The 13,881-nt window shown below is 40.4% G+C and overlaps 1 protein-coding gene across 8 annotated transcripts in view; it reads right to left on the reverse strand.

Annotated features, from left to right (window-relative positions):
* TCF3 (transcription factor 3) overlaps nucleotides 1-13,881 on the reverse strand; it is an 861,587-nt gene that overhangs the window by 775,119 nt on the left and 72,587 nt on the right. For all 8 annotated transcript variants that reach the window (XM_069216217.1, XM_069216218.1, XM_069216223.1 and 5 more), the window contains exon 3: nucleotides 12,839-12,911. In XM_069216217.1, coding sequence (XP_069072318.1) covers nucleotides 12,839-12,911 — 73 coding nt within the window. The remainder of the gene's footprint in view (nucleotides 1-12,838; nucleotides 12,912-13,881) is intronic.

Below are 13,881 nucleotides of genomic sequence, written 5' to 3' on the forward strand. Positions count from 1 at the left end.
CTTTGAGGCTGCAAATGTTCCCCTGGCCCTGAAATGTTGTCCTCTGTAAGAGCCTCTAAATGACCCACTTGGGTAGTACGGCTGTCCTTGCTTTGGATGGGAGGTAGAACCCTCTGCATTTTGGGTTTTCAAACCTCCCATAAAGTGTGGTTTCCAAGAGGAACCCTGAAATGGTGTGGTATAAAGGGCTCCATGGCTTTTGCTGTCTGAGTCTTTTTTGAGTTTCTCTATGGTTGTGTCCACCTCTGGTCCAAAGAGTTGCTGTTTGTTAAACGGCATAAGGACTGCCTGTTGTATCCCTGGTTTAAAACCTGAGGACCTCAACCATGCATGTTGTCTAATTGTGATGCTGGTATTAATTCCTCTAGCTGCAGTGTCAACTGCATCTAGAGCAGAACTAATCTGATTATTTGTTATGGCCTGACCCTCTTTCACAATTTGCTGCACCTGCTTTTGGTGTTCCCCGGGTAGGTATTGTAAGAATTCTTACACCTCATCCCAATGTGCCCTGTCATAGCTTGCTAACAGGGCCTGGGAATTAGCATTACAACATTGGTTGGCTGCTTGTGTTGCCACCCTTTTCCCCGCAGCATCAAATTTTCAGATTCGTCAGGGGGTGGGGTATCCCCAGAAGACTGACTATTGGCATGCTTTCTGGCTGCACTGACCACAATAGAATCTGGTGGTAGTTGTTGTATGATGTAAATTGGGTCTGTTGGTGCAGGCTTATATTTTTGTCAATCCTCGGTGTTAGAACCCTAGCTTTAACTGGTTCTTTAAATATATTTTTTTCTGAATGCTTAAGCATACCAGGAAGCATTGGTAAAAAACTGGTATTGCTTATGAGTGGAGGATAGTGTATTAAAAAGGAACTCCTCTTTTAAAGAGTCTGCATGCATTTTTACTCCATGGTATGCAGCTGCCCTGGATATTACTTGATTATAAGCTGTACCATCAACTGGTGGGGATGGTCTAGTAGGGTAGAGATCTGGATCATTAGATGGTATACCCAAATGCCTAATGGGTCTACAGTGTAACTAGAATCACCCCTTTGTTGTTCTTGTGAAGAAGTGTGAGGGTGAAGGTGAAGGTGGTGGAGTGAGAGGTTGTGGTGAAAAAGGAAGTTGCGGTGAATGTGATGGAGAAATCTGAAGAGGTTTCGGCTTTTCCTTCTGCTTGAAATCTGCTTGAAACTTTTTGCCGGTGGTGGGGAAGTATCAAGAGACTCCTGAAATGGTAACTTTCTTTTAGTCTGTGGAGGCAGAGAAGTAATATTTTTCCAGTCTTTCTGGATTTAGATTCTTCCCTTCTTGCTGTTCATACCCTCTAAAATAGGGTGAATGTCCAATTCCTCCATTTGATGTTCAGATGTATGTTTTGTGCCCTTAGAGGAATGTTCAGTCAGTGTTTTAGGCACATGCCTCATCTGAGCCAAAAGCCCTGTCTCCTCTGTATAAGATGTTGTTTTTGGTTCCAAAGTCGGACTGAGATGTTTCAGGTCCGAAGCTGCTGGCCGAGGCTTCGGCTCCGAAACTCTTTTTTGGATCAGATGATGTTCGGCATCGGCTCGGTTCGGAGGTTGAGGCTTGTAATTTCCAGCTCGACCCAGACACTGAAACTGGCGTGTTTTGGCCTTTTTCGGCACCAAAACCAAAGGTCGGTTGTCGGTTAATTTTTTCTGGGTGCAACCATGGCTTGAGAGAAGTGATGCACCCAAGGACTTGCCTGCTTTTTTAAAAGATGTTGGGACAGGTGTACTCATGTACTGCGCCGCTGCTATTGGCTGGCTGTCATCGTCTGAACGCTGCTCGGATTCGGAGTCTGGGATCGAACCTGCCATTTGTGCCTGCTCCTTCCTCTTAGAGGGTGTCGGACTCAGTGTGCTTTGATGCCATGTCCAGTCTTTATGCCCTTCGACCACGTAATGTTTTCTTCGATTGAAAAGACGGACACGCCTCACAGCTTTCTTCTCGATGTTCCGGAGAAAGACATATTACAGACCAAGTGCGTGGCACAGAGAACAGAATCGGAATGGAGTCCGATCCATCAGGCTATGACGCAGTAGGCCCGACCAGGCCCAAAGAGTACACAAGCACCCGAAAGAGCATTTCCTTGATCCCAACAGTACTATCGGATTGAGTGCAGAAGAAACTGCGTACGAAACAAAACCAACGTTATGAGAAAAGTTTGAGAGAATATAGAGTTTCCGAATCAAAAGTCCCGGAGCGAGAGGGAACACGTCCAAACCCGATGGCAGAAGGAAAACAATGTAACAAAGGAGTTGATGTCCATGCTCACTATCACCGAGAGCAGCCACTCGATCCAGTGTCTCAAAAGAAAGACTTCTTCCAAGAAAAACAACTGGTAACACTCCGAGCCCAACACTAGATGGCGAGATATGCACATCATGTGTATCTGCAGCTACACATGCCATTGAACTTATTATATACACATACATACATACACATATAAGCATATATATATATATATACACACATACATACATACACATATATATGAGCACCAGTATGTCAGTTGTGGGGTATGCCAAGTCCTGCACAACCAAATTCAGAGAGAGCATAGTCAGTGGGGGTCCTGGTTAGCAGGATCCCAGTGAACACAGAACACACTGACAGCGAAAAAAAAGTGGGGGCAACCACGCCAAAAAGGTTACTTTCCTACAGTGTGCACCAATATATATGTTGCAGCCTAACAGATGTTCAGAACCATATTTTATAGCCTGGCTTGACCGTGCAGCTGTCGCCAAACAATTATGTAAGCATCACTAGAGAATATCTTTGGCTACACCATCACATTGGGAGCCAGGAGTACATGTTTTGATTGGGCAGAAATTGTGTGCTTCCACAAAAACAGTACTTGTCCTTCCCACAGATGTGATCATTTAATTTATACAGCTGCCAGAGCTTGAACTTTCAGGGACACACATTAAAGTGTTTTATGGAACTAGATAATTTACGGTGTTTTTCTCTGGCAGCTGCACAGATGGAAAGAGAGCAGTCATTAACCTACATTGATGCTTAGATCTCACTTGACATTGCAGCAGTCACCTTCTGAACTACACAAATATTATTCTACAGGTCTTTGCTTCCCAACAAATAGATATCCAGTCCCGTGCTCCTTACTTGTAATGCTTCATGTTACCATAAAGCAACTTTTAAGGCCAAACCTATTGGCTTGGTCAATGTTTGTTTAAACTTTACCAATGAGAAACCGATGTGTGAAATAAACAAATATATAGCACCACGTTGACTCAAATACAGTAGGAGTACTATTTTAGAATCTTTTAATATTGCTCAAAAAAGGGTTCAAGACAATAAAAGTCTTACCACTGATAATTCCACCTGAACAATAGATTTCTAAAAAGAAAGGGCTGAGCTTTTCCAGAGATTATTCAGTCTTCTCACCAAAATATCTGAACATCCAACAGCCTATTGTGCAGTTGAAGCTGAACATTATCAGTGGACCACATCCCTAAAACAGACCAAACTGTGATTTCGGGGGGAAAAACCGGACATGCAGCAATTTCAAACCTTTGTGTGCACCCTGCCAAGACACACAGCCGACACTCAGAGCGGAGGCTGTAGTGGAAACTGTTCCTCGTGGAAAGCCTCCACTTGGCAAATTGATGCTGATCCTGCATGTTTGTCGGCATCAAATCACAACTGAAAACCATTGTTATGTTCCACTGTAAATCGAGAGGAGTTAGTGGCTGCCCACTTGACACTCCTTTTACTAATCATTTGTAAAATGAAGCAAAACGTAAATTGCCACAGGCAAAAATGTTGGTCAGTCAATATGCACAGTTGATACACTGCAACTTGTGTTGCAGACACAGAACCTATGAATTTGAGAAAGCTTGCCCTGCAACTACAAACTCCATCAGTTCATCTTTATTACTAGCGATCAAATAGGCACAAGTGATACTGATAAATGTAAACTCCTTACTGGGTGTCTTTACAGTGGAAGTAGCAAAGAACTGCACCAGATGGAGCTGAGCTCACTTTTGATTCTCATTGAATGTTGGTTTTGGTGGGTGCTTTTGGGAAGGTGGGTCAGGGAATGAGTGGCAGGCTCTAGAATCTTTAATATGGATAAAAATAAGAAAGGAATTTTACAGATGGCTGGAGTTTACCCTTACCCAATCATAGTGCAGCTGCTGTGATTACTTGAAATTAGTGTGGTTTTATATAAACTAACGGTTAATGCAATGGCATTGCTTTTGAACTGAAGCATGATTTGAGTACACTGCACCTGTGCATTAATTTAGTAAGACTAAAACTGAATGATGAGAAACTTTAGATGTGCTCCAGCGCTTTTATGTGTGTTCTTTGTATGGCAGGTTACAAAGATTTTCCAGTAGTATTAATTTTCTGTGTCTCAGTCGCAAACTCTATCAGTGATTGTACTGTGGTAATGGCCAAAGATTTTGAATGATTTTCCGTATTAGACTTGAAGACACTGTATAACACTTCTAACGCTTTCATAGTAACTCAGTGCTTTTTGATCTAGTGCAGTACCGATCCCGCTTTAAATCCCTTAATATTATTTTTGAGCAAATAATTCCTTCATTGGTCAACAGAAAATGAAGGGCTTGGTTATCTGGAATTTATTACACTTATTTAAGAGGTTGTATTTGTATTTCTGGCTATCGGTTATTTTTAATTGGACTCAGATATAATTATACACTTCATTTATGGAGCAAAGAAGATAAAGCAAACTGAAGAACGACTTCGATCTTTTTGACACATTCCTACAAGTCATTAGTATTTACCCACCTGGACTACCTCAGGTTTTTCCCTTTGCCTGCCTGATCCCCCCCACCCCCACCCTCAAATCCCCAAACCATCCCCAGGGCTGCATATTAAGACAGGGATATTAATATGCAGCAAATTACTATTATCAATACAGTAAAATGCCTGAAAACATTAAAATTGCAACCTCCCACCCACCTCTGGAGGCAACACCTGGTCTGAAGAAGCTTCTTTGTTATGGTAGCAACAAATTACACTGCTCTGTATTTCATTTAAAATCCCTGTCGTGCTAAGGAAACCACAGCCTGATTGCTTTAAGCTGAAATAAGACTCGAAACTAACAGTCATGTGATGCCAGTAGCTTAGCTACTGAAATTAGAACCCCCTTTTTACGGTGAAGCCTACCATACAGCACAGCTGACTGGTTGCTAAAGACTTCCTAGGGACATTCTCAAAACTGACATAGGAATGCATTTTGTCCGTTGCTTGCCATTGACTTTGTGCTTTTTACCTAACATTCACTTATTTTTATGTGCGGTCTTTATTTGTTTTAGGTTGTCTAGCAGGTCTTTATCCCTAGCATGGAGCATAACCTGCATTCTGTAATCTTCCACGAGTGCTGGCTTCCTGTAAACAGGCTTTTACATTATGTTTTTATCTTGTCAAATTTGTTGTTTTCAAAAGACAGAGAAATGTCCGGCTCGGTCTTCCGAGGGAGTCGGTGTTTACTTTTCTTTCTCCGACTTCAAAGTGAGAGGATTTATCTGAGAATCTAGGAGTGTGAAAGGAAAGGTTTTTTTCTAGCACACATCAAAATGTAAATGTCTGTGAAAGAACTGTGCAAGTATTATATCAGAATTAGGAAAGCACAAACGAAGTGCATGTTTGTAATTCTATAGTGCAGTAAAAACATTTCATATGATCAAAGAAGCTCAATACACTAGGTGATGTCATTTCCACACATTGACTGTGGTATAGTTTTATCAGTAAAACTCAATGTCTGTGCAAACGTAATGGTCATTTCAAATGAAAATCTGTTGGCTGTAATGGACATTTTTTAGACAGCCGGAGTCTTTGACGTGACCTGTCCCTTTGAGAACTGCAGAATGTAGTTACTTTGGCCAATTCATATTGAAGGAGGAAGAAGAGCCCCCTTTTAAAAAATAAATCAGCTGACTCTTATTCCATTTCTACTCCCATTATTGAAATGGTCGGAAACTGTCTGCATAACTGTGGACTTTTGCTCCTTTGGCCCATTCCCAATGAAGACAAAGGAAGGGTTATATTACATTGGTTATTGATCATTGTCCTATGCTGTTTACCGTCCAAATATTCATAATGACAAGGATATAGGCAGTCCAGTTGTTCCAATGAGTCTTTTGAGATGGAAACACGCATTGTTCATGAATATGGGTTGCTCCATCTACCTTCTAATTTACGTCCTGATGAAGACCCTCCTTGATGGTTTTTGAGTTGGACAGGAGACACTTTTGTCCCTCTCTTGGCGGACTCATAAGGATGCCTCCCAGGTGCCCTGGATGAACTGAGTTTTCTGTATTATGCCAGACAGCTAACAGGTAGACATTGCACTGTTCTGAGAATTGCGTATTTTATTTTTTTGTTTCATTCACTTTATCTCACAAGTCACATTGCACGAGCACTGTTTTCACAACTGTTGCACTGAATTGGAGCAATCAGCATTGACGTGTACATAATGTTGTGTTAATGTATAACACTGTGAGCAACAAATTGTTACCAGGTACATTGTTTCATTAATTTCTTTTTTCCTATTATGAAAGTTGTTCTTATAAGATTTGTGGCTTGAGTCATTAAAGCAATATAGGTTCCCACTAGCAGTTTATCCAATTGGAGATACAGACAGTGCCATATCAAATATGGACCTATAGCATCTCGAATAATTTTTGGAAAATAAACGTAAAAGTGGGACTGTCCAGGCCTGCTAGAACAAATTTCTCTTTAGGCATATACTAAAGCGACAATGCAAGTTAACCACCCAAACAAACACGTAGTTGGAATACCATAGGAAAGGAGCATATCCATGCTGCAAGATCATATTATTCCAAATGTATTATCATAAGCTTGCTTCTTCATACTCTCAAAAGCACAGTTCAGTGTTCTTTCCTGTAATTTGCTTCCCCTTATTGCGGAGGGCTTCACCCAAAAACACTTGCACCTCAGTTACACTAACTGTTGGGAAGAGATTGTCATCTGAGTTTATTTTAATATTATTTATTCTGCCCTGGTTTAAATTTTTAAGTATGGTCACGTTTTCACAACATGAGTTTATAGTGAGGGAAAACGAGATTCCCCCCTCATTACCACACCAGACCATAACGTTTATCATATACTAGTTTTCAGACAAAGAAAAAAGTAAAAGGTTTATGTTCACTACTTCAAATGGTTTTTCATGACTGTATCAAAACAGTCTTCTGGAACAAAAAATTCCCCAAAAGAATGCTGGGTTTGATCCATAACGAGCATATGCAACAGGTCTCACATTTTCTTGAGTTAGAGCGATTGGCATTGTAAATTGATAACTGTACTTCTTTTGTCACATTAATTGATCAACCCTGCAACATATTTTGGTACATTCTGCCATGTAATTCCAGTGGCCCTGCATATAACTAAAGGGCTACTTAGGCCCTTAAAACACAAACTACTCCCAGGTGCAAAACAAAAGTTCCAAACGAGAGCTTACGAATACACTGATGTTCCCACTAACCTAGTGTGGGGTCCCAGAGATGATCTAGACAGAAAGAGCATGTTGTGGTAAACACGTTTTGAAGGTGGTCTCATTATCCTAGGACCACCACAGGCTGAGTTATGCGCAAAAATGTTTTGTAAAAGGAATGCCCTGCAAACCATTATGGGGTGAGTTTTCAAGTGCTGCGAATATTGTAGTATGTTGATTGTAATGCTCAAAACAGCCACTAGAGGACACCACAATAAAAAAAAGTAGAATTTCTAAAAAACATGGTCATGTAACAATATATAGTTAGCCTCTAGAGTGCACTACCACAAGAAAACAGAACAGCAGAAAATAATGCAGTGCAACCCATACATGGGCTGCACTGCAGCCCTAGATGGCGTAGTGCATTACACATTTTCAAGGCTAGAAGGCCTACTATAATGATATGACAAACAAGACCCTTAAAACACAAACTACTCTCAGCTGTAAAACAAAAGTTCCAGCCAGCAGAAACTTAAAAACACACTGAATGGTAAGGAGTTATTTTGGCATCCCCACTAACATTGTGTGGAGACCCAGAGTTGACCTAGGTAGAAAGAGTGCGCTGTGCTGAAGGTTTTGGTGTTGGTCCCACGGTCCTAGGACTACCACAGGCTTAGTTATGGGCAAAAATGTTTTTACAAAAGAATACCCTGCAAAGCATTATTGGGCGATTTTCTGAGTGCTGCAAATATTGTAGGATGTTGACTGTAATGCTCAGAACAGCCCGTAGAGGACACCACAATAAAAAATAGAAACTGGTCATGTAACGATATAGCCAGACCTTAGAGGGCATAACCACATAAAAACGGAATGTCAGAAAAGCGAGCAAGCATATATTTAGCCCCTAGAGGGCATAGTGCCTTACACATTTTCAACGCTGGCAGGCCTATTACAATCACATTACAAACAAGGCCCTTAAAACATTACCTACTCTCAGCTGTAATACAAAAGTTCCAGCCGTGAGAATGCTCAAAAAGACACAGAATGGTGGCAGCAGTTATTATTTTGGGGTCCCACTAGCATAGTGTGGGGACCCAGAGATGACCTAGACAGAAAGTGCTTCGTGCTGAACGTTTTGGTGGTGGCCTCATGGTCCTAGGACCACCACAGGCTGAGTTATGGGCAAAAATGTTACGTAAAAAAATGCTTATAAAGCATTCTGGGGCAAGTTTCCCGAGTTCAGAGAATATTGTAGTATTGTCTCCCCTGCTGTGTCGGAAGAGTCGCTTTGAGGATTATTGTGTTTTTTTTATGTAAAGCATTTATCAATTACAGGTGTATTTGTGAAAGCTATGGAGCGTGAAGGGGCAAGCCAAAAGATTAGACTCTAATTAGGTAACAGTGTGAACAATGTGACCAGCGCTTAAATCCCACTGATGGAGTTTGCGCTGCTGTTCTGCGAGCACCCTGGCCACCATAGAGAAGGAGGGGAGAGATAAAAGAAAAAAAATTGTTCGTCCACGCTGAAGTATATTGTGCAATAATTCATGTAACAGGGTCAGCCTGCAAGGTAGTAACAAAATCGTCCCTAGGCGGGACAAACAAAGCATTTACAAATGACCTCAAGGGATTTTTTTTTTAAGGCAAGCCCACGAATACGTGAAAGTGAAGGACATGTGGTTGGCATGGTTAAAAGCCCACAGAATACTTACAACATGTCAGAAAGTGCTTGTGCGCTCAGCCTAAAAAAAGACATTGATTATAACTAGTTCCTCGCAGAAAGTAAAACAAAAAACACTTGAAAACAAATATTTCAGAGCACAACAGGACAAGTTTCATATTTTTGTAACAAAGCACTTGTTTCCTGCTCACCCCCCCCAAAAAAAAAAAAAAAAAAATGATTGATGCCCTATCAAAAACTTGTTTTAACTAAGCAACGACAAGAAAACAACGTGAAAGTATACATTAAGATGTTCAGAGTTTTTTCCACATTAGCCCAGTAGGGTGACATCCAATAGCAAACCAAAGTATTTTTTCCTGCTTGTTAGTCTTCCGTTACTAATAGAAAAAAGTTTAATACAGCAAAATCCTGTGTCATACTGCAAAACGTGATGAAATATTAGCCACGAATAAAACTTGGATGTTTATTCTTTATCAAACTGAAAGCAAGACCCATGAGCGCCGCTTACCTCTAAAGAAAGGAATTAAATTAAGAGGCATCGAAGCCCGACTTGAGCACTGAGTTGTCATCCAGCTTTAATATTCACTAATTTTTACTGCTATGTTCTGAAAGACAACTGCAATAAACAAGTTATCACAGGACATTGCAATAACAATGAAACTGATGTTTTTCAGCCAAATGGAAGGACCAGCTTTCAAGAAAGACAGCAGCTGTTTTATATGTATGATTATTAAATTCTAAAAACCTGTCCATTATGCACTCTGAATACAAAAGGTTCCTAGTGAATCAGTGCACCATTTGAGCGTTTTCCAAAACCCAAGCAATCCAATTTCCAGACAGAGAGAAGATGGCTCTTAACACGTTTGGGTTAAAAGGAGAAGCAGTCCGTATGCTACCCTGTCTGAAAGGGGTATGACTGAAGATAGGCGGTAACAATGCGATCCGGTGGCAACGAGTGTGGGCTGAGTTCTACTAAGTAGAAAGGGTGCCAACTCCTCTTGCACCCAAGAATGACTGATGCATGCCATATCAGGTGCACAGTTGGTAGTATTACTTTTAACAATTGTTTCTTGAAAATTAATTCATAAAGAAAATGAGGAATGTAGTCCAGGAGAGTCCTCATTTTACAGGCATACCTCTTCAGTACTCAATAATATACACATTATTATATGTGTTTTTTGTTTGTTTTTACTTCACTTAGGAGGCTGTAAAGCTAAACTTGAACGAAGGAAAGGCTTTCATTGGTGCGGCAGAGAATGACGTCACATATGTACAACAATGTAAAACTAAATATTCCTTTAGAACGAGATATTCACACAATATTCGTTGCATGACAATGACTTGTTTATTTCAGATGAGACCACATTAACAGTTGTTCAGTGCAGGTATGGCATTCCGTGAAGCTCAAGCAATCAATAGGTTTACCAAAAGCAATGGTTATTTACCAATGGTTCCAATAAAATATAAATAAATAGAAACCAAAACAGGTTGCAAAGTGCAAATTTTTAAAGTAAGAGCAGATTTCTACTCCTGCAAAAAAAAAAAAAAAAAAGCAGAATGGGGACATTTTTCCAAAACCTACTTTTTTTAACATGGTTGCAGGCCTCTTTGATGTCCACTCGGTACTGAATGAGGCAGAAGCCCGGGCTAAAATCAACTTTTTAAACTAACAATTTATAGTTACTTTTTATAACGATTGTGTGCCTATTCCGGTATTGCAGCTTCTTTGTTCATATGAAATTCACATGATTTTAACTCTGGAAAAAGTACATGTCGTGTCCAGAACACCTACTACTAGTGATGCTGACCTCGCACATACAAAACGGTGCTTTGTGAGAACACGTAAGTTGTGAATTTTTCAAAAGCCTAACTGCCAACCTTAAGCTTTCAGACACCAGGTTAAATACTCAGTGGGAGTATAGTCTTAACTAGCCGTTTTCACTTTTGACTAATTATTTTAAATATTAAAGGCATTGGGCAATCCGAATCCAAATGCAACATACAGAGATGCACACAAATACAAAGCCACACTACATCACACACAGGAAGCACTAGGTCCACAAACTGTTCGTTCTCTGCCTAAACATACATTATACTCAATTTAATAAAGATTTTTGACAACCTATACGAACGCTGCATGTGCTGTGGGTTGCGACAGAGAATCTGCAAATACTGGCCCGTTATCTAGTTAATAATGGCCACACATGAAGAGCTAATCCAGTAAATTCGTCTTAAACTGCTTTAAGGTGCGCTTGTTGCATGGGAAAAGGGAAGGATTCTCCACGAGATGCAATAGATGTATGTGAAGGGGAAGACATAATTCAGGAAAATGTTTACGAAATCTTATGGAATGTACTATATGAGCACGATCTGAATCGTTTTTTTATCTGTTTGGTAGAGGCAGCTGACACCTTGTCCAGTACGCTGCTATCCAGAGCCAAGAGATTAGTTTGGTGGAGGAGCAACAATACATAAACATATGTAATGCAATGGGTCTGGCTTTTGCTCGAGTTACAGCTATTTGGGTTGTAAATTCCTAACTGACTTCTTGCCACATAAATTGAACATGAAAAGTAAAACAGTTGATGTACACAAGCCGATTCAGAGCGCCACGGCCGCCATGAGCGCAAAGGAGAGACACAAAAGGAAAAAGAAGTTAACTCGCAGTCAAACATACTGGCAATCGTGCAATTATCCATGTAACCGGGTCGACTGCAAAGGCGTAACACTGCCCCAAGGAGGGACAAACGTAAAGCATTTACCAATCTCAAAGGATTTTTGAAAAACAAGCCCATGAACGAGTGATAGTGATGGGCGTGCGGTGGGCTTGGTTAAAAGGCTACAGATACCACCACGGAAAAGCAGCCCTTGCGTACTGCTATGGTCGACCTAAAAAAAGACAAAGGAAAACCCATAAAGCTGTACAACACAATATCCGTGGCTAATTTCATAGCTAAAACATACGGATGGGTCGCAGGTCACATTCTTTCTCCGTCAACCAAGGATGACATCATTACAGGGTTTTTACATGAAAAAAACATTGAGGACAACATAGCGAGGTCCGAGACATAATCCATAGTATTTGTATAATTAGTCTTGAAAGCACTGCACACTTTATTAGAGGACCCACATTAAATTTAGGGCAAGCCTTCACTGGAAGAAGTATCAACATTTCCTTAATACAAAATGAAAGATACATGGAAAAAAAGTTCTTTCTTCATGTCAAAATGCCCCGCCAAAAAAAATAAAAATTAAAAAAATATATATATCCAGCCATAATATTCCTCAAAGTCTAGCAAAGAATGTAATGCATAGGTGGGGAACGTTTGGAGGACGGAAGAATGGTGCTTCACTTCTAGAAGAGGAAGCAGGCAAGATCTAGCCAAACAATACTTTTATTCACTTTTAGTGCAACATAAGACAGGTGTTTGCCCAACTTTCCAAGTCACATCCTGTTTCCATGCCCTTATCAAACAAATTAAATAAAAGCCACCCAAAAACAAGTGAGATGGCTGGCACAGCGGAGGTCTAAAGTCATTTTTATAACTAATCAAGTTTATACCCAAGCTAAAACAAAATCATCGAAATAGCAAAAACTATCACCTCACTTACCTACGACTCACCACTTTCATTAATCGTTTAAAAAAAAAAAAAAAAAAAAAAAAAAACACATCACTTAGAAAAGAACTATACCTGGTCCACCGAACTGTGTGCTTGCTAGCGTTGTTGGACGGTTTTTCCCATTAGCCACAGGCAGAGGGAACATCTGTAAAAAAAAACACAACATGGGGAAAAATACGACACATTAATGATGCATAGTTTCAAGCGAAAATAAACAATAAAATGGAGCCATATTAAATTGCCTACTGGCCACTCACTGATCAGATTTCAAAAAATAATTTGACACCCACCGTGAACACAACACGCTGTATACGTCTTTACCCTTAAAACACATCAATGCTCTATGGCTCATATCACATCGCAGAAACAGGAAGACAAACTTCAAACATCTAAAATGGCACCTTAATGTCTGCCCTGCAATCAAAATTGACAATGATCTTTTCAAGATGTCACTTGGTTATTAAGAGCGGGTGTGAAATATCAAGTTATAGCGTTGTAGTATAAATACAGTTACATTGTTTTGGGTGAAAATTAGTGAGGTTCTTGTTACCACCTACACTTATTTTTCCTCACTAGAAACTATAATCTCACCAGTCACTTTTTAGCCGCCTTACCCGGTCCGGAACTCTCACTTTATTGTCAAACTTCCCAAAATACAAGGCATCATGGCGAATACAGCCTTGCACAAAATCAGCATGCCTTCAATAGCATTATTGTCAGATACCGACACCCAGTAGGAGCCCAGTTCTGCTCAAACAGCTTTTAATTACCACACTATTTCATTCACTGTTTTTCTCTACCAAATGTTAACCAGACAATGTTTTACCAACCAAAACATTCATTCCACTGCTGGTACCCAACTCAAAGGGTACTTCCAACAAAGGTACCGTATTTTGATCAAAATCACTTCAGATTCATTTGTGTAACATTTAAAGGGTACTGCTTACCTCTGCCGATAGTCTTTTCAGGAAAGGGGCCCCACCCCTAGCTTAGAGAATGTTGAAGCCCAAGATGTTGCTTCTCTAAGAAATGTTCTTCCCATAACAGGTGGGGGCATCACAGGGGCGGGTTCATATTACCAAACACTTCCCCCAACAAAGGCGAGGCCTATTAGC

The sequence above is a fragment of the Pleurodeles waltl genome, chromosome 12 (genome assembly GCF_031143425.1).
Source record: "Pleurodeles waltl isolate 20211129_DDA chromosome 12, aPleWal1.hap1.20221129, whole genome shotgun sequence".
NCBI lineage: Eukaryota > Metazoa > Chordata > Amphibia > Caudata > Salamandridae > Pleurodeles > Pleurodeles waltl.